The following is a 21,760-nucleotide window of genomic DNA, read 5'->3' as shown; positions in this document are numbered from 1 at the left end:
CATTTTAAATATTTCCAAAATGATTTCATGCCAGTCTTCTAACGTAGGTGACGTTGGATTTAACCACTTTCTGCTGATTGATTTCTTACTTGCCGCTAAAAGGGCCTGCAGCAGCTTTATATCTTTCTTCTGTTCCAAAAACAATACATACCCCAAGTACAGAGTCTCAAAGTTCAGAGGTATCTGAGTCCTAAATACCTTAACTAATGTTCTGTGACTACCTTCCCAATATAAACTTAATTTAGGGAAATCCCAAAAAATATGGAAATGATTTGCCTCCTTGGAGCCACACCTTCTCCAACACGCCATGTTTGTGTCTTTATATTCTTTCTGGTATGGGGTCTTGAAGTATCTTATAATATTTTTCCAACAATGTTCTCTCCAAATCAAAGAGTTAGTCGAAGACCACTGGAAGCTGCATATTTTCCCCCAAGCCTCCTCTGAAAGTACCAACCCCGCTTCTTTCTCCCACTTCTCTTTAGTATACAATGTGTTTTCATTTTTGGCATGACAGAGGGCATTATGTAATTGAGAAATTGATTTACTTGGTATTGAACTGTAAGCCGAATTCAGAATCTTGAAAAATTCTAATTCTACTGTTGGTAAGTACAACTCTGTTGATATCTACAACTCTGGTTAACATGATGTTGTACTTGAAGGCACCTAAAAAAAGTCATTGTATTTGGCCATGTTTGTCCTGCAAGGACTGAAAACTTTGTAATATACTTCTATGTGTGAATGAGAGGTAGGTTGTAAGATCTTTCTTTATCCACATTTCAAATCTTTTATCTCTTCTGCTGGGAAGAAATTGGGTAATTTTTAATGTGAGATTTATCCAGCTGTGATGTGATCAATTAGTTTGTGTTTTATATTTGTAATTAATTTAGATCACTTTGTACAGATCTGTTTTCACTTTGACATGAATCTTTTTCTGTTGATCAGTGCCAAAAAAGCCAAATTAAATCCACTGTGATTCAATGTTGTAAAACAACAAAACGTGAAATCTTCCAACGGGGTGAATACTTTTTCCAGGCAGTATGAGTAGTGCAAAATGAGAGAAGTGGAGGGGAAGAAGCTGTTTCTGAAACATTGAGTGTGTCTTCAGGCTCCCGTACCTCCTCTCTGATGATAGAAATAAGAAGAGAGCATTCCTGAACGATGGGGTTCCTTAATGATGGATGCTGCCTTTTTGAGGCATCAACTTTTGAAGATATCCTTTATGCTGGGGAGGCTTCTGCCCATGATGGAGCGTGTTGAGTTTGCAACCCTCTGCAGCTTTTACCAATCCTGTGCAGTGGTCCCTCCACACTAGATGGTGATGCAACCAGTTAGAATGCTCTCCATGGTACATCTGCAGAAATTTGCTCATTTTTGGAGACATACCAAATCTCCTCAAACTTCTAATGAAATACAGTGGCTGGCATACTTTCTTCATAATTGCATCAATGTGTTGGGACAAGGATAGATCTTCACGGATGCTGACACCTAGGAACTTGTGATGAGGAGGAATTTCTTCAGCCAGAGAGCGGGGAATCTGTGGAATTCAATGCTACAGAGGACAATGGAGGGCAAGCCTCGGGTATATTTAAAGCAGAGTATGATAGATTCCTCATGAAAACACATACGGCGATGCAAGGAAGTTTGTGAACCCTGCAGAATTTTCACTAATCCTGCATAAACATGACCCAAAATGTTGTCAGATCTTCACGCAAGTCCTAAAACTAGACAGAGAACCCAATTAAATAAATAACACAAAAAACTGTAAACACCACTGTAACTGGCCAACCTACTTCACAATCCCCTTCCCACGTTTGCCCTTCACCACGAGGAAGAGCGGGGACAGATGATGCATGCAGTTACACAACATGCCTTGGAATAGCTTAACTGTTTCTTCATCGTCGCTGGGTTAAAACTATTAAGCTTCCTCTGCAGTAGTAACCCTGAGCCTCCAATTGCATTTCACTGTAATTCTCTGTCCCACTCAGACCTCTCAATCTTTGCCCTCCTACAGTTTAAGCAAAGCCCATACATAAGTGAGGAATACCTCACCTTCCCATCATGCAGCAGAACTCAACAATTAATTCCCCAATTTTAGATAACTATCCTTTCTCGTTCGTCCTCTCCCAGGCATTCTCCTTCATCAGGCAGAAGATCTGAAAGCTTAAAAGCACATACGGCTAGAGTCAAGGACAGCTTCTATTCCAGTTATCAGAGTCCTGACCTCATATGTGCTAAAAGATGGGCTCCTGTTCTCCAACGTACTTCATCACTGCCCTTGCACTTTGTCTGGCTATATTGCACTTTCCCGGTAACTGTAACACTATATTCTGCATTCTGATTTTCCTTTACGACCTCAATATATGGAATGATCTGTCCGGATGGCATACAAACAAACGCTTTTCACTGCATCATGATACATGTGACAACAGTAAACCAATACATTGCATCAGAATTGCATGATTTTGAAGAAAGGTAAACATCCTGCAAAGCCACCTGCTTCTCTCATCCCAGCTGCTGCCTGACCTGCTGGGGATTTCCAGCTCCTACAGTACACCGTATCTCATGGTTCCAACATTCTTTTATTTGTAATCGCCTGTTTTTACACGTCTCCCCAGTTTACAGCCCCTATAAACTGTCACTGTGTTATTTTTTTCAGTTATATAAAGAGCAAAAGGGAGGTGAGAGTTTATATCGGACCACTGAAAAAATGATACTGATAAGGTAGCAATGGGGGACAAAGAAATGGCAGACGAACTGGGAAATATTGTATATTAGTCATTCAAGGCAGTTACATTGAGCAAACACCAAGTGGTGATGAATCTGTAAAATCCGGATTAGATTAGATTGGATTATGAGGACGCACAGTCTTCTTTTATTGTCATTTAGTAATGCATGCACTAAGAAATGATACAATGTTCCTCCAGTGTGATATCACAGAAACACAAGATAGACCAGGACTGAAAAACTGACAAAAACCACATAATTATAACATATAGTTACAACAGTGCAAGCAATACCGTAATTTGATAGAGAACAGACCATGGGCACGTTTAAGAAAAAAGTCTCAAAGTCTCTTGAAAGTCCCATTATCTCACGCAGATGGTAGAAGGAAGAAAACTCTTCCTGCCATGAGTTTCCAGCGCTGCAAACTTGCTGATGCAGCAGCCTGGAAGCACCCGACCACAGTCCGACTCTGATTCATGGCAAATGCTTAACTAACAAAGAAGCTCATTTATCTAACATGGATTAGAATTGAGTCCTGATCTACCCTAGCATCAAAAGCCCTGAAACCTAACTTGAAATGTCCTAATGCCGACAATCATGTTGTATATCACTCAGTTTTTCAGAAGTAATTGGCATAAGCAATAATCATCCCATTCGGATGCATCAAGGGTTGGTATGGTAACTGCTCTGCCCAAGCCCACAAGAAATTGCATCAACTTGTCAGCCCAATTAATCCTGAAAACCAGCCTCCCCTTCATGGACTCCATTTGTACTTCATGCAGCCTTGAGAAGCAGCCAGTGTAATCAGGACCCCACCCACCAGTTCATTCTCTCTTTCCCCCCTCCCCTCAGTTGAATATGTACCACCAGGCTCAAGGACAGCTTCTTTTCCACTGTTTTAAGACTCTTGGATAAGCTTCTTAAAATGATAAAGATGAACTCTTGATCTCTCAATCTTTCAATCCACCCTGGCATGACCCTTACACTTTCTTGTATCTGGTATATACTTTTTTTATTGTTACATGTATCCAGATAATGGAAAATCTTTGTTTTGTATGTCATCCATACTTCATCAGATCAGTGTATGTGGTAGTACAAGGGAACACCATAACAAAATGCAGAATAAAATATTCCTGTTCTGACATGGCCTCCTCTTACGCCACGATGAGGCCGCTCTTAGAGTGGAGCAGCAACACTTTGTATTCCGCCTGGATAGCCTCCAACCTGATAGCATGATTTTTCCTTCCATTTAAAAAAAACTCCCTCTCATCATCTTCTATTCTCCACTCTAGCCTCTCTTTTGCTCACCTGCCTATCACCTCCCATTGGGGCCCCTTCTCCTTCCTTTTTCCCTTTGGTTCACTCTCTTCTCCTATCAGATTCCTTCATCTCCAGCCCTTTACTGTTCCTACCCACCTGGCTTCACCCATCACCTTAGCTATCCTTCTTCCCTTCCCACAACCTTTTATTTTAGAAACATAGAAGATAGGTGCAGGAGTAGGCCATTCGGCCCTTCGAGCCTGCACCACCATTCACAGTATGATCATGGCTGATTATCCAACTCAGAACCCTGTACCTGCCTTCTCTCCATACCCCCCGATCCCTTTAGCCACAAGGGCCATATCTAACTCCCTCTTAAATATAGCCAATGAACTGGCCTCAACTGTTTCCTGTGGCAGAGAATTCCACAGATTCACCACTCTCTGCGTAAAGAAGTTTTTCCTCATTTCGGTCCTAAAAGGCTTCCCCTTTATCCTTAAACTGTGACCCCTCATTCTAGACTTCCCCAACATCGGGAACAATCTTCCTGCATCTAGCCTGTCCAATCCCTTTAGGATTTTATATGTTTCAATAAGATCCCCCCTCAATCTTCTAAATTCCAGCGAGTATAAGCCTAGTTGATCCAGTCTTTCATCATATGAAAGTCCTGCCATCCCAGGAATCAATCTGGTGAACCTTCCTTGTATTCCCTCTATGGCAAGAATGTCTTTCCTCAGATTAAGGGACCAAAACTGCACACAATACTCCAGGTGTGGTCTCACCAAGGCCTTGTACAACTGCAGTAGTCCCTCCCTGCTCCTGTACTCGAATCCTCTTGTTATGAATGCCAACATACCATTGGCCTTTTTCACCGCCTGCTGTACCTGCATGCCCACCTTCAATGACTGCTGTACAATGTCTCGTTGCACCTCCCCTTTTCCTAATCGGCCACCATTCAGATAATAATCTGTTTTCCTGTTCTTGCCACCAAAGTGGATAACCTTAGTTATCCACATTAAATTTCATCTGCCATGAATTTGCCCACTCACCTAACCTATCCAAGTCACCCTGCATCCTCTTAGCATCCTCCTCACAGCTAACACTGCCGCCTAGCTTCATATCCTCCTCACAGCTAACACTGCCGCCTAGCTTCGTGTCATCCGCAAACTTGGAGATGCTGCATTTGATTCCCTAGTCTAAGTCATTAATATATATTGTAAACAACTGGGGTCCCAGCACTGAGCCTTGCGGTACCCCACTAGTCACTGCCTGCCATTCTGAAAAGGTCCCGTTTATTCCCACTCTTTGCTTCCTGTCTGCCAACCAATTCTCTATCCACATCAATACCATACCCCCAATACCATGTGCTTTAAGTTTGCACACTAATCTCCTGTGTGGGACCTTGTCAAAAGCCTTTTGAAGATCCAAACATACCACATCCACTCTACTAGTTACATCCTCAAAAGATTCTAAGATTTTTCAGACATGATTTTCCTTTCACAAATCCATTCTGACTTTGTCTGATGATTTCATCACTTTCCAAATGTGCTGCTATCACATCTTTGATAACTGACTCTAGCATTTTCCCCATCACCGATGTTAGGCTAACCAGTCTATAATTCCCTGGTTTCTCTCTCCCTCCTTTTTTAAAAAGCGGGGTTACATTAGCCACCCTCCAATCCTCAGGAACCAGTCCAGAATCTAAAGAGTTTTGAAAAATTATCACTAATGCATCCACTATTTCTTGGGCTACTTTCTTAAGCACTCTGGGATGCAGACCATCTGGCCTTGGGGATTTATCTGCCTTTAATCCCTTCAATTTACCTAACACCACTTCCCTACTAACATGTATTTCCCTCAGTTCCTCCATCTCACTAGACCCTCTGTCCCCTACTATTTCCAGAAGATTATTTATGTCCTCCTTAGTGAAGACAGAACCAAAGTAGTTATTCAATTGGTCTGCCATGTCCTTGTTCCCCATGATCAATTCACCTGTTTCTGACTGTAAGGGACCTACATTTGTCTTAACCATTTTGGCATCGTTTCCTTTCTTTCCCAGTCCTGAAGAAGGGTCTCAGCCAGAAACATCGACTGCTTGTTCTTTTCCATGGATGCTGCCTGGCCTGCTGAGTTCCTCCAGCATTTTGTGTATGTTGCTTTGGATTTCCAGAATCTGCTGAATTTCTTAGTGTTTACAATTAAAATGCAGTGCAGGCAGACAAGGAGATGCAAGGGCATGACAAGGAATATTGAGAGGTCAAGAATCCATATTATACTAGGGGACCATTCAATCATCTTACAACAGCAAAATAGAAACTGTCTTTGAGCTGGTGGTACAACAGTGTATTCAGCTATTCATTTTTTCCCCCTTCTGTACTACCTCAATATGATACGTACAGATGACACGACAATGAAAGCTTTTTACTGCATCTTGGTATATGTAACAATAATAAACCAACTAGCAAGGCCAGGATTTATTGCTACACCTATTGAGGGTGCATTCTGGTGAAGATGCTCCCACAGTGACGATGAGGAATCAAGGATGGATTTCCAAGTGAGTATGAGGTACATTTGGGAAGAGAACCCACTTTTGTGCTTGGCATTTGTTGTGGTAGTCATTAACTTGGAAGGTGAAGTTTAAGTGAGTAATTGCATTTTACTCACATTTTGTAGGTGGTTAAGACTACGCGCACTAAAGACGTCAAAGGTGGTGGAACAGTCAAGTAGATGGTGTTGAGGAGTTCGAATAGCCTTAGATTCGCTGTCATTGAAGCAAGTAGAGAATATTCCATCACTCTCCTGAACTCAAAGTCCTTGGGATGTCCCCTGGGTCACCAGTGTCTCTCATTTACACAGTATTTGTCTGGCTGGTCTAGTTGTGCTTCTGATCAATGGTGATCCTCTAGTAACATGGATGATCAGGGTCTGAGTGATGGGGATCCACACATCTGCTGCAGATGTTCATTACCTGTCTCCTTTGTGGCACTAATGTTACCTTCCACAACCGCTTGAGTGCTATCTGGGTCTCGCTGCCAGAGGGCAAGGGCTGCTCTATTTGCTAAAGTGTCAGAATGAATTGAACAGTGACACCAGTAAACATACCCACTTTGAACCTGGTGATGGAAGGCCAGTCATCGATGAAGCAACTATAGAACTTTGGGCCCAGGATTTTGCCCTGAGGAGCTCCTACAGACATGGTCTGGGAGCTGGAGTGAGTCACACCATTGTCCTTGATGTGGAATGTCATTCCAACCACTGGAGTGTCTTCTTTTTGATGGCACATTAAGATTCAAATGTATCACCTGTGTGTCAAAATGTACAGTGAAATGTGTCACCTGTGGTAGCAACCAACAGACCTAACTGTGTGCTGGGGACCTCTACTTTTAGAAGTGTCAGCACACATTCTGGTGCCAATGATGCTCAGTAGAAGAATACAGACCACAATAAGCAAAAAAACCTGCAAACAGTGAAACAGGAACAACCTTCTTCAATAAAACGCACCTACAATATAAAGCTTTACATTTCTTGATTCCAGCGTCACTAGCACCCTTTGCATTTTGACTAAGATGTGATAAGGTTGGGAGGTAAGTGGTCCTGATAAAACCCACATAGTATTGACGTGCAGGTTATAACTAAGTGGTGCTCAATAACACTATTGATGACTACTTCTGTTATTTTGCTGGTGGCTGAGTGCAGAGTAATTAGCTGGATCTGATTTGTCCTGCTTTTAGTGAACAGGATATACCAGGAAAATTAGTCAAGCAGCATAGAAACTGGCCCTTCAGTACAACTCATTCATGCCAACTAAGAAAGACACCTGAGCTAGTCCCAATTCCCTCCAACTCTTTTCTTACCAAAGAGCTGATTATTGATTACAGGAGCAGGAGGTCCATGAGCCAGTCCTCATCAGGGGATCAGAGGTGGAGAGGGTCAGCAACTTTAAATTCCTTGGTGACATCATTTCAGAGGATCTATTCTGGGTCCAGCACATAAATGCCATTACAAAGATGGCTTGGCAGCATCTCTAGCTTTAGAAGTTTGCAAAGATTTGGCATGTCATCTCAAACTTGATAAACTTCTATAAATGTGTGGTGGAGGATACTGACTGGTTGCACCACAGCCTGTTATGGAAACACCAATGCCCTTGTACGGAAAAATCCACTAAAAGTAGAGGATAGAGCTGAATTCATCATGGATAACACCCTCTCCATCATTGAGCACATCTACACAGAGCACTGTCACAGGAAAGCAGCATCCATCATCAAGGACCCCCTTCAAGGCCATGTTCTCTTCTTGCTGCAGCCATCAGGAAGCAGGCACAGGAGTCCTGAGACTCAAAACCATCAGGTTCAGGAAGTTCCAAACAAGGGAAAATCTGAGCAACACACACAAAATGCTGGAGGGACTCTGGAGTTCTGCTGAAGGGTTTCGGCCCAAAACAACTGTACTTCTTTTTTCATAGCTGCTGCCTGGCCTGCTGATTTCCTCCATTGTGTGATGTTCATAAAGTTATTACTCCTCATCATCAGGCTCTTGAAGTTATCCCTGCTGGTTCATAGATTATGATAACTGTGCACCCCAACACTACACAGTTCCCACAACCTATGGACTCACTTTCAAGAACTCATACCATGTTCTCAATGTTTATTGCTTATTTATTTCTTTTTGTTTCTTTTTGTATTTGCACATTGGTTGTTTGTTCATCTTGTGTGTAGTTTTTCATTGATTCTATTGTGTCTTTGTATTTACTGTGAATGCCTACAAGAAAATGTCATGTGACATACATGTACGTTAGTAATAAATTTACTTTTGACTTTCCATTGTACCTATCTTAATGCCTTTCTAATGTAATGTTATTGTACCAGTCTAAAGCACCTCCTCCGACTGTTCATTCCATATCCCAAGCACCTTCCGTGTGTCAAAAGATGCCCCTCAGGTTCTATTAGATCTCCCTTTTCTCACCTAAAACCTAAATCATTTCATTCTTAATTCATCCCTGAGATAAAGACTGTGCATTCATTCTGTTTATGGCCCTTATGATTTTATACACTTCTATAAGATAATGTCCTATTGTTTAGATGCCAGTGCTGTTGTTTTACAAGAACATCTTGGCCAGCGATCTAACTGGAGTAGGTCTTCTGTACTACATCTGGGTATTAGCCTAACCCCATAATCTTGGCTGTGTCCAGTGGATTTCAGTTTTTTTCTTAAATCACATTGGAGTAAATCCAAATGGCTGTATACTGACTTTTACAGAGATTGCAGAAGGAAGCTGAGATGAATCATCCACATGGCAAATCACAGAATAATAATTCAGCTCCATCTTCAACACTCACTTACTTGGCCCCACCAATGTGATGGCATTGAAGCACCCTCTTCCTCCTGTTAAGCTGCTCAATTGTCCTCCAATATCAATGAATAACAGTGGAAGACTGCAGAATTGTAATCTGGTTGAAGATTAGCTTTAGTTGTCACAGGTATATCAAAACATACAGTGAAATGCATCATTTTGTGTCTTAGGAATGTGGGAGGAAATCCATGCCGTCATGAGGAGAACACACAAACTCCTTACAGCCAGTGGTGGGAATTGAACCCTGAACAGTGATTGCCAGCACTGTTAAGCAATTGCACTGAGCTCTGTTATGTGTTTTTTTTTAAGCACGTAAATACATCTGTTGATGCTTCACCAAGGTGAGTTCACCTATATAGGACCTTACCTTCAACACAGTCACCTTGATAATCAATATATTTCAGCACCTGATCAAGAGGTGATGGTTGTGTCACCAAGAGGAAAGACAAATTGAAAACTGCAAGTGCCAACTGTAAGGTTACTTTGCAAAATTAGGATGTTTAGTAAATACAGTATGACCAAGAAATGAGAAGAAATACTGTAGATTATATTTATTCAGTAACACAAACAACTGCATTCATTGCAAATAATGGTTGGAGTTGATGCCCTTGTTATTTACATAAATGACTTCTATGAGAAGGCTTAGTCAGTAAGTTTGTGGCTGACACAAGATTTGGAGTTGTTGTTGATAGTGAATAAGTTTATCAGGGATTGTAGAGGGATCTTGGTCAGTTAGGTAAGTGGGTTGTGGAGTGGCAAACAGATTTCACTGCAGATAAGAGTGAAGTAATCTACTTTCTAAAGTCAAACCAGCGTAGGACTTAAACTATAAACAATAGGGCACTAGGGAATGTAAGGGAACAGATCCACTTAAAGAGTAGAAGTGTATAGTTCATTAAAGGTGGCTTCACAGGTCGTAGAGAAATGAAAAAGGCATTAAACACACTGATCTTCATTAACCAGGGCACTGACTTTTGGAATTGGGGTATTATGTTGCAGTTGTACAAGTCGTTAGTGACACTGCACCTGGGAGTACAGCATACTGTTCCGGTCATCCTTTTACAGGAAGGACAAAGTTAAGCTAGGAAAGGTGCTGAGCAGATTTATTGGGCTGTTGCCAGGAATAGAGAGCCTGAGTTATATAGACAGCTTTTGTTAGGCTAGGTCTTTATTCCTTGGAATATAGGGCAACCTGATAAAAGCATTTAAGATTAGGGACTGGTTGGGCCAAAGGGCCTGTACCCATGCTATATTGCTCAGCAAATCAATGTGTGCCTTGTATCTGAAATATTAGCAGTTTATCTTTATCACAATAGGAATATTTCCAAATATTTGTAGTAAGGAAGTCATTCTGCCCAAGCATGTAAAACTCCTGCTTTAAACTACAAATATTGAAATAGAGTGTGAGGGAAAATAACAGAAACATAGAAAACCTACAGCACAATGCTGTGCCGAACATGTACTTACTTTAGAAATTACCTAGGGTTACCCATAGCCCTCTATTTTTCTAAGCTCCATGTACCTATCCAAGAGTCCCTTTAAAGACCCTATTGTATCCACCTCCACCACCGTCGCCAGCAGCCCATTCCACACACTCACCACTCTCTGTGTAAAAATCTTACTCCTGACATCTCCTCTGTACCTACTTCCAGGCAGCTTAAAACTGTGCCCTCTCGTGTTAGCCATTTCAGCCTTGGGTAAAAACCTCTAACTATCCACACAATCAATGCCTCTCATCATCTTATACACCTCTATCAGGTCACCTCTCATCCTCCACCACTCCAAGGAGAAAAGGCCAAGTTCACTAACCCATTTCAGGCAACATCCTTGTAAATCTCCTCTGCACCCTTTCTATAGTTTCCACATCCTTCCTGTTGTGAGGTGACCAGAACTGAGCACAGTACTCCAAGTGGGGTCTGACCAGGGTCCTATATAGCTGTAACATTACCTCTCGGCTCTTGAACTCAATCCCACCATTGATGAAGGCCTGTATACACTGCCTTCTTAACAGTAAACCTGCGTAGCAGCTTTGAGTGTCCTATGTACCCAGACCGCAAGATCCCTCTGATCCTCCACACTGCCAAGATTCTTACCATTAATACTATATTCTGCCATATTTGACCTACCAAAATGAACCACCTCACACTTATCTGGGTTGAACTCCATCTGCCACTTCTCAGACCATTTTGGCATCCTATTGATATTCCGCTGCAACCTCTGACAGCCCTCCACCCTATCCACAACACCCCCAACTTTTGTGTCATCAGCAAATTTACTAACTTCTTTATCCAGGTCATTTATAAAAATCACAAAGAGAAGGGGTCCTAGAACAGATCCCTGAGGCACACCACTGGTCACCGACCTCCATGCAGAATATGACCCATCTACAACCACTCTTTGTCTTCTGTGGTTAAACCAATTCTGGATCCACAAAGCAAGGTTGCCTTGGATCCCATGCCTCCTTACTTTCTCAATAAGCTTTGCATGAGGTACCTTATCAAATGCCTTGCTGAAATCCATATACACATAACCTTATTGCCTCAGTCATTTGTTGAAATGGAATAACTACTAATTTACTAAAAGACATCAATTTATTTCTAGTTCATCTGCTTGAGCTAGTGCAGTGAAGTAGAAAAGTGCAGCTTTGCATTACATTTCATCCCCAAATTTCTAAGCAACTAGAGGAAAGTTTAGGCGTTATTCATTTCTGTGAATGACAATGTACTCAAATGAATACAATGAACAGACTTGCCATGATCACAAGCTAAACTTTTAGCAGAATATATCAAGTTGAATTATTAGTATCTCACTGTTCCCTACAAATCTGGCTTTCTCCACTACATTTGGAAGTCCTTGTTTTCTAATCTCCGATTCTCAAAGACAAAATGATTCATTGTTGGCCCACATCTAAGTGCTCAAACTTTTACACCAAGTAGTGTTATAATAGTCAGAACATTGCCAAAAAAATTAACCAGAGGAAGGCTTTGTATTAAAAGGGCTGCGGGCACAGCCATGAAAAGGTTTGCAAAGACAGGGAAAGAACTGGTTTCTAGTAGCCCATGTTGCCTCTAATTCAGGATGTTCCAAAGACCTTTACAACCAATAAACTATTTTTGAAGAGTAACTATTGCTGTCCTTTATAGTCATTATTTGTACACAGCAAAATCCCACAGGGTGCAGGAAAAATTCTTTGCTCTTTTATACCTACCATTGAGGACTATCAGGGCTGTGCTTTCACCAACACTGTAGTAGTCCCTCAGTACAGCAATGAAATGTCATTCAAGAACTTTGTCTTCAAGTCTCTGGAGTAGGACTCAAAATCTTCTTATTCAGAAATATAATAATACAACTATATACCTGAGTGATTCAGATTTATACTCTCATATTATACATTCCATCACCATCTGTGCTGAACAAAGACATATTTGGCTCAGTACTTATTTTGAAAACTGCACCTTAAATAGGCAGAAATATAATTAAAATGAAGTTACTTCCAGTTCCATTTGGTGGCACTGGATTTCACTGTACATTGGAAAAGGTCGTCAAGGGGCACACTTTTTTTTTTGCTGTGTAAAAGGTGCAGAGCACAATTGCCTGCAAACTCTTACTGCACATTGAATGTGGGTCAAAATTATACTTAACTTCCTTTGAGATGCTGCATCCCAATAAATGCTAATATTCTCGTTAAGTTCTTCCTGCTAAATAACAGCACTGGTTCTGACGAAGGGTCTTCATATGAAACATTAACCGCTTCTCTCCATAGAAGCTGCCTGACCTGCAGAACCTTGTGTTTATGATTGTGAGCTAATGTGCTTTCATTTCCTCAAATCCTATCCCCTTCCCTGCTCATTGTGTCCAATTGACCTATGATATATAAATGATCACACTCTTTCACAGTTGTAGAGCAGTCACATTATTGACTTAGTAATGCAGGTGTCTACCTAAGTGCTCTTGAAACATGTGTTTGAAGATATTTAAATCCAAATTAAAATCCAACCATGGAAGAGGAATTAAAATTGAATTAACCATGCTTTGAAATAAAAACTTGGTATCAGTTTTATGGTCACCATTACTAATCGGATTGTTGTAAAATATTGTTGTTCACAAATTGGAGAGAGCAGTGTCTGTCCTCCCCCACCCAGCCTGACTTGTTTACAACACTAGACCCACAGTAATACATCACTAATTACTTTCTGATGTGATAAGACTGAAAATGTTGCCGCAAGTTTAAATTGCCTCAGAATTCACCCACTGTTGTAATCTTTCACAGTATTATCTGGAGATTTGCATTTTTGTGGATAGAAATATGCAACTTCCCAAGGTCACCAAAACTAGCCTTTTGGGCACGCTCCAATGCAGGTGCCAGTAAGCTCTGGAACTTCCCTTGTCTCAGCCTCTGCCAGAGCCTTCCTTAAAACTAATAACTTCGACCAATCTTTTACTCACCTGCCACAAAGTTTTAAGATGTCAAATTTTGTTCCCATGTGTCTCTTAGCTCCCACAAATAATAGTCACTGGTAAAGATGCGAGATAACTCTTTATAAAACTTTTACAATGCTGTAGTGCCTTTCAAAAAATATTCAGGATGAACCAACGAAACTTGAAGCAGTGACTCTTGTGGTGCACTAGTTAAATCGAACACAGGAAGCTCCCACCAATAATATTTCGTAATTCCAATTTTTTTTTGTGACCTTGACAGATAAGTATTTCCCAAAACACCAGTTGTCATTCGCCAGCTCTTCCAACAGAACCACTGAATGATTGAAGACGGAGCTTCAGTTTAAGACTTCACCCACACAGGACTGAACTGGAGTCAACACTAGTCTCTATACAATACAGGGTTCGGCCTGATCGGGCATTACGTTGACATCCATGCTTGGGCAGCCAATTCACCAGTAAATTAGCTGGGAATAAAATAAATGAGGAACTGGATGGCCTAATTCCATTTCTATGCAGTCAAACAATCTGGATTATCAACTGTGGATTTAAGTCTTGCTATTCCCAATTATTTCTGTAGTGCCAACTTTCTAACTCGTCACTATGCTATATCTTTATTCTCACTGCCACCCCCATTCATTATTGAAGCTGCATCTGTATTATCCTCATCTCCCTGGCATGTGTTAAGTGACTATTATGTAGCATATAATAGATGTTCAAATTTAAACTGAAAACTACAATTAAAAACAACTGAAAATAAACACAATTTGATTATGGTTTATAAATTACAAGGACTGATTACACAAACAACAGTAGCATTGCTTAGAATTTATAAAACTTACAGGAAGATTTCACCTAAGTTTACAGTACATTAAAAGGAAAATAAAAGGTTTATTTCATATTTTACAGCTTTGGGACATGGTCTTATATTTAAAATATGGATTTTTCAAAAAGTGATGTTAAGAAAGACTTGATCCAATCAGACGTCAGGACAAATTTCAGGGGATAATTAACCTCGACCTGTTACTGTGAAAAAAATGGAAGAGCCTGTGCCAAAAGGTCCTAACAACTACTACATTGCTGAAAGTTTGCAGCAGGCGTTATGGAATGCCTATAAAGATCATAGGAGACCTCAGCCTCAGCTCACAGCTGGAATTTCCAGTGCTAGATATAAGGAAATATGTAGTCTTCATTTTATGAGAATTTGAGAAACCTTCTCATAAATGTAAAGTTCTTCTGAGCGAGGTCCAAAGAAACACCATCAGATAAACATTCACAATTCCCATCACAAAGCACCCCCAATAGGGATTCCTAAGAGTTTGAAGGAGAAAGGATTCAAAATATGAATGGAACTAATGCAGAATTTAACATATCCTAATTGTTCCAACATCAAGGGCATCTTCAAGGTGCTTCAAAGGGGTGACATCCATCACAAAAGCCCCTCATCATTCAGAACACCAAATTTCACATCAATGACATCAGAGATAATAAATCTGACTCTGATACAAACCTGATTCAAGGATTAATGATTTTGAAATAAATTCCAGAAAAAGGCAATTTGGTTTTAAGACCTTTGTACCTGAACTAATGGATTCACTCTTGGTCAGTGCTTAAGTGACTGTAAAGATCTGAAAGCAATGAGAAGTGGAAGAAGGCACAACTTGTACCATGAAAGATACTTAACAGTTGAGTTTTGTGGAGCATCAGCAGACATGAAACTTACGCCGATTATCAAATGTCATTAACATTTATTAGCTATATTCTCCCAAGATATCAGAATTTATTTATTTATTTTGAGAACAGGCCTTTCCAATCCTTCGAGCTGCACCATTCAGTTACCCTCGATTTAACCCAACTAATCATTGGATGATTTACAATGTTCTGCCTCTAGAGATGCTGTTCATTTTGTATGCAGTTCATTATGTACGAACTTCACTTCCAGTCTGTTAACTTTTTTTTAAAACATCAATTTCCCGTGCTGGATAATTGGGATTTTGACTTGGAGCAAACATGGTAGAAAGAATCCATCTCCATCCATTCTTTATTTGCCCTTGAAACAGTAATATTTGTAAGTCTTAAGCTTTCTTAATATTGCTAAACATTTAGTAGATGTACTTTGAAGGTAGTATTATGTTTATCATTCATCGCTATTAAACTATTTTTGCACCACAAGTTTGCTCTAGTCCACAGCATAGCTATAGAATGTTCTAGGTGTGTATTACCTTGCTCAATACTGATAATGAGAATAATCGATAATTTTAGTATATTCAGGTGTGCAACGATTCGGTACTGAATCTTAATTTTCTGCAGTTTCACGAAGTTTTCTTTATTAAAAGCCCTGAAGAAGCTTCTGGCTTGGGTGATTATTTTTGAGGTGGTGTTTAACTTCCTGTATGCAACGCACTGCGAGGGAAGTAGATACAATAACCAATTAACCTACTAACTGGCACTTCTTCAGACCGTAGGCAAAAACCAGAGAAAACCCACATTTTCCATGACGCTTTATAGATGATGTCAGAATTGAACTCCGAGCTGTAATACCGTGGCACTAACCATATGCTACCATGGCGCCCCAACCTCCAAAAGCACTCTTCTTCGCCGTGAACCAACAGCCTCACCATTCAAAACACTTCCAACTGAAGTACTTGGAATGTACATGACAACAAGAATTTAACTTTTTCTTTTGCAAAACAAGACAGGTATACAGAAAAGTAAGAAAGATACATGATCATTGCCTGCCATTACAGATCATTACAGTCAATGAAGACACACACACACACACTTGGTGTCTACATTAATATGTACATTTTCATAGTTTCTCATATTTCTCTTATTGCTAAGATGATTACTTGGGCACCCACAGGCTGAATGGAATAAAAATAATATCAAGGTGACTTGTGAAGTTACAATGACTGGTAGTATTTAAATAGCAGATGAACTACAAAAGCCAAGAACACAAAGTGAGTAAGTGGATTAATAGGTTTGTTACTAATACGACAGCATCCAGAATCTTGAGCACAACATGGCTGGTCCCCAAAAAGTGGGGAAAGATAGTGCCAAGGCAAACGTGCTGGTGTAGTTGCCATTTGTTGTAACTGAGACAGAGCGAATTGGCCATTTGGATAATTGATTTTCCAATGATTTGGAACAGATACATCAAAAAGAATGAAATTAACTTTAAGTAGCAGGTCAAACTGACCATGGATAAACTGCTTTGCAATAGAGTTTAACAAAGAAAGGATCCCTTGTGTGCAAGTCAAGTTTTATGGAATGCAAGCAAACCTTTATTGGCTACCCTATATCCCAAACCATTTCTAGTTTTCAAAAATCAAACAACTTCTGCTAAATTTAAGACAAGTGTCAATCAGTTTCATGAGTGGATATTAAAAATACTCAAAAATTATTAAGCAGGAAGGGCATTTAGAGGTGGCATAGACTTAATGGTCCAAATGGTCCCATTTGGTGTCAGAAATACATAGATAATTCAACTGTACTGATGTTGAAGGCATCATAAGTTGATGATTGAAAACGCAACATTTACTGTTTATGCCAAAAAGAGAAGACTTACATTAGGTAGAAATGTTATAAAGTATATTCAATTTAGTTGAAACTTTGCCATTGATTTCACTGCAGGATTTGATATTGGTTTCAGGATCAGTAAACAAAAATACCTGTTGCAAAACCTGCAAACCAAATCAAACCTACCATCCTTTCTTAATTAAACTTCCTGAAAACAGAAAAGAATTTCTGGTTTTCAGTGACATTTTGTAGCTTGGCATTGTTGGGGAGCAATCTTCGTCATGGATATTTAATACAAGGATCTCAATCTCAAACATCAGAGCAAAAAAATTAAACTGGTGCATGAAGTCTTCAGCAAGATTATGGATTTGAGGTGTGCTAACAAGCACCTTCCAATCAGCAGTATAGAGCACAAAAAACTTAAATTCTGTATCACCATTTCATATACGGCCAAAGGGAATATATTACTACAATGGCCAACATCTACAGTAAGTTCCCAGCCAGTTGGGCCCACAACTGGGTGATTAAATGTCGATCCAGACAGTCCACTGGGTCACAGTAAAACAAGAAATTCAATTCTCTATTTGACTATATCAGCGGAGGTGAGATTGTGATCACCATTGTCTGGAGCTGCTCTGTGCCATACAATCACTGTTAGCCCCCATAACTTGCAGTTGCAAACACCGGTTGAAAGAAAAGACTGTATGTATTTTTCCAAACAGTTTCAAGTGGAAATGCCAAGTAATCCATTCCATTTTGCCTACTGGCACAAAAGGTCCACAGCAGATGCCATTTCACTGGTTCTTCACTCAACCCTGCAACATCTGAACAGCCAGGATGCACAAATCAGGATGCTTTTTATCAACTACAGCTCGGTATTCATTCCACCGAGATGCAGCACAGAGCAGTCATTCCTGCCTGTGGCCATCAAACTTTACAACTCCTCCCTTGGAGGGTCAGACACCCTGAGCCAATAGGCTGGTCCTGGACATTTCATAATTTACTGGTATAACTTACATATTCTATTTAACTATTTATGGTTCTATTACTACTTATTACTTATGGTGCAACTGTAACAAAAACCAATTTCCCCCGGGATCAATAAAGTATGACTATGACTATCATCCCCTCAAAACTAATCAGTAAGCTTCAAGATCTTGGTCTCAAAACCTCCTTGTGCAACTGGATCCTCAACTTCACTTGCAGACAGCAATCTCAGATTGGCAACATCTCCTCCACAATCACCATCAGTACAGATGCACAGCCCCAAGGCCATATTTAAGTTTGCTGATGACACCACTGTTGTAGGCCAAATCTATGGTAGAGAGGAATCAGCATACAGAAGGGATATTGAAAATCTGACCGAATGGTGCCACAACAAACTCTTACTCAATGTCAGCAAGACCAAGAAGCTACACACACATGCTGGAGGAACTCAGCAGGCCAGGCAGCAACTATGGCAAAAGGTACAGTTGACGTTTTGGCCCAAAATGTCAACTGTACTTTTTTTCTATAGATGCTGCTTGGCCTGCTGAGTTACTCCAGCATTTGTGTGTGTTGCTCACATTTTCAGCATCTACAGATTTTCTGTTTGTGATTTGAAGACTAAGGAGCTCATGATTGACTTCAATGAGCCTGACCTCATTGGAGGATCAGAGGTGGAGTGGGTCAGCAACTTTAAATTCCTTGGTATTATCATTTCAGAGGACCTGTCCTGGGCCCAGCACTTTAGAGCAATTATGAAGAACTATGACAGTGCCCCTATTTCCTTAGAAGTTTACAAAGATTCAGCATAGCATCAAAAACTTTGACAAACTTCTACAGATGTGTGGTGCAGTGTGTATTGACTGGCTGTATCACAGCCTGGTATGGAAAAACCAATGCCCTTGAATGGAAATTCCTACAAAAAATAGTGGATATGGCCAAGACCATCACGGGCAAGGTGCTCCACACCATTGAGCACATCTACACGGAGTGGTGTCACAGAAAAGCAGCGTCCATCATGAGGGACTCCCACCAAGGTCATACTCTCTTCTCGCTGACACCATCAAGGTGGTGGTACAGGAGCCTCAGGACTCACTACCATCAAATTCAGGAAGTTATTACTCCTCAAACATCAGGTTCTTGAACCAAAGGAGGTAACTTCACTTGCCCCATCACTGAATTGCTCCGACAACCCATGGACTCACTTTCAAGGACCTTTCATCTCATGCTCTTGATATTCATTGCTTATTTATTATTTCTTTTTGTTTCCCACTTTCTTTTTGCACTTGCTCAGTTTATTTGTCTTTTGCACATGGGTGTATGCCCAGTTGCTGCAATCTTTCATTGGTTCTATTATGGTTATTGGATTTACTGAGTAAGCCCACTTGAAAATGAATCTCAGGGTTGTATATGGTGACATATGTACTTTGATAAATTTACTTTGACCTTTGAACACCAATCTGGTTGTTTTATCAGAAATTATATTTCCACCATTTTGTACAAGAAAATTAAATCATTAAGAGCCATAGTTTACTTTTAAAACATTATTAAGGTGCTAAATAACCACATCTATTTGGATCAGCATTTAGAACTTGGCTGTCCTTCGGACTGAGAGGGAGGAAGAAGAGAGGGGAAGCAGAAAGCACAAGTGCAGTAGAATGGGAACAGTGAGGTAGATTGAGAGGCAGAGAGAGGAAGAGAGAAGGAAAAGTTTGAAAGGTAGAAAGGACCTGAGAACATAAACAGAATAGCTGGGAAGAGAAAAAGGAAGGAGAGAGGAAAAAACAAGTATGGAAGAAATGAAAGAAACAGCACTACCGTCTGACACTTGCTTATTAAGATGTACAATACAACTATGGAAACGTGTTTAATTAGTTTGGTCCATGTGCAAATTTGCAATATGTACAGGTAAGGGTGACCGTCTAACCCATTCAGATAGAACACCATCTCTGAAGATCAAGCTCTTGGCTGGAAGAGGAACTCCCGCATCAATAGACGATGTCTGAGGAAATAAAGTTGTCCCATCTGATTCACCGGTTTCCTAAACACACAACAACAGCAGTTATGTGGAACATTCCACAGAAATACAACACCACAGATACACCCATTATATTCTGATTCCTCATCTACCTCATCTGCGACTTTTGTGAAATTTACACCGAGTTTGGTTCAGGAGTTTGTTTGCCATGGAGATGGGGGTGGGAGGAGAGAAGAGGCAGAAATAATTCATATTTCACTCCAGCAAGGGCATATTTTTAAGGGGGAGCTGGAAAAACACATGTGGAGGAACAGATTATAGTCAGATGGTGGGAGGAGGCAGCCAGTGTAGAGCACAAACAGTACAATGTTTGTTTGGCCAAATTACTTGTTTCAAGGCAATTTTGGAACTTCTGAACAATTGATTTGATAGGCATTGAGGTGCTGGATGTTAATGCTGAGACAATTGGTTAATGTCATACTCCCAGGCCAGCTGCATCACTGTTAGCTCCCAACACACTCCATTCCATACTTTGGGTCCCATTTCAATTAAAAACTTATGCATCATCTCCCCACAGCCATTCCAGCTATGAATCCAACATTGGCTAGTGGTAATTTGGAGCATCAAACTTCTGGAGAAACTCAGTGTGTAGAGGAGAATCTGTGCAATGAAAAGAATTATTGACATTTCGGGTCAAAATCCTACATCACCGCAAATGTCAACAATTCCTTTTCTCCTAGGGGAAGAATACTTTCCTCCTCACTCAATCAGCAGAGTTTTTCCAGCAGATTGTTTGCTGCTCCAGACTACAGCATTTGCAGTCTCTTGTGTCTCAATGGTTGAATTTAGTCTGCCAAATCCAAAATTTGTTATTGTTATAGCCAAGAGTAGATTTTCAGTCTGGACTTGAACCATATCTCAAAGGAAATAGAGTTCTGTCTAATTCTTCTTTATACCCCAATAACACTTGTTAAAAAATATCAAACAGCTCTGTAAATGTTTGAATGCAAGCAGCTAATTTATACCTGGAATGACTGTACAAAGCTGAGGACTTGCAGAGATAACTTCCTACTGGAATGCAAGAGTTTCTGAAGGCTGTGGAAAAATGATAATCATTATTGGTTTATTTTTGTCACATACCAAGATACAATGACAACACAGTATATTAAGAATCTGCACAGGCAAGATAAAAAGAGCAAATATATCTACTTATAGCATCAACTTCCATAAGGACAAAGGGTCTAAATTGTTATGGAAGATTAATGAACAATTTGGAGCAGGCAACTAGAATGGGGGTTTTTCAACGCTTTTACAAGTTTTAAACTCTGCCACCACATCAAATCGATACCAGAATTATATTATGACCTGTAAACTTAATCCAAGCCCTGAACTCCATAAGCAACAGTTCCAACTCCGTGCCCCCCCCCCACTTTTGATATTTTGAGCTATCCTTACAAACTGAACTGCTTTAACTCATCCAAGAATGTCAGATTTGCATCATCTAAATC

At 40.3% G+C, this 21,760-nt stretch overlaps 1 protein-coding gene across 5 annotated transcripts in view; it reads right to left on the bottom strand.

The window, feature by feature from the left end:
- Window positions 1–14,542: 14,542 nt before the first annotated feature.
- The window catches only part of fam91a1 (family with sequence similarity 91 member A1), a 63,607-nt gene continuing 56,389 nt past the window's right edge, over window positions 14,543–21,760 (bottom strand). For all 5 annotated transcript variants that reach the window (XM_072261409.1, XM_072261419.1, XM_072261437.1 and 2 more), the window contains 2 exons: window positions 21,278–21,347; window positions 14,543–20,315 (listed from right to left, as the gene is read on the bottom strand). In XM_072261409.1, coding sequence (XP_072117510.1) covers window positions 20,142–20,315; window positions 21,278–21,347 — 244 coding nt within the window. In that variant the 3' untranslated portion in view covers window positions 14,543–20,141. The remainder of the gene's footprint in view (window positions 20,316–21,277; window positions 21,348–21,760) is intronic.

This window comes from Mobula birostris, chromosome 1, assembly GCF_030028105.1.
Source record: "Mobula birostris isolate sMobBir1 chromosome 1, sMobBir1.hap1, whole genome shotgun sequence".
In the NCBI taxonomy this organism is placed as follows: Eukaryota; Metazoa; Chordata; class Chondrichthyes; order Myliobatiformes; family Myliobatidae; genus Mobula; species Mobula birostris.
Note: the sequence above shows the minus strand (reverse complement) of the source record. Positions and strands in the feature narration are given on the sequence as shown.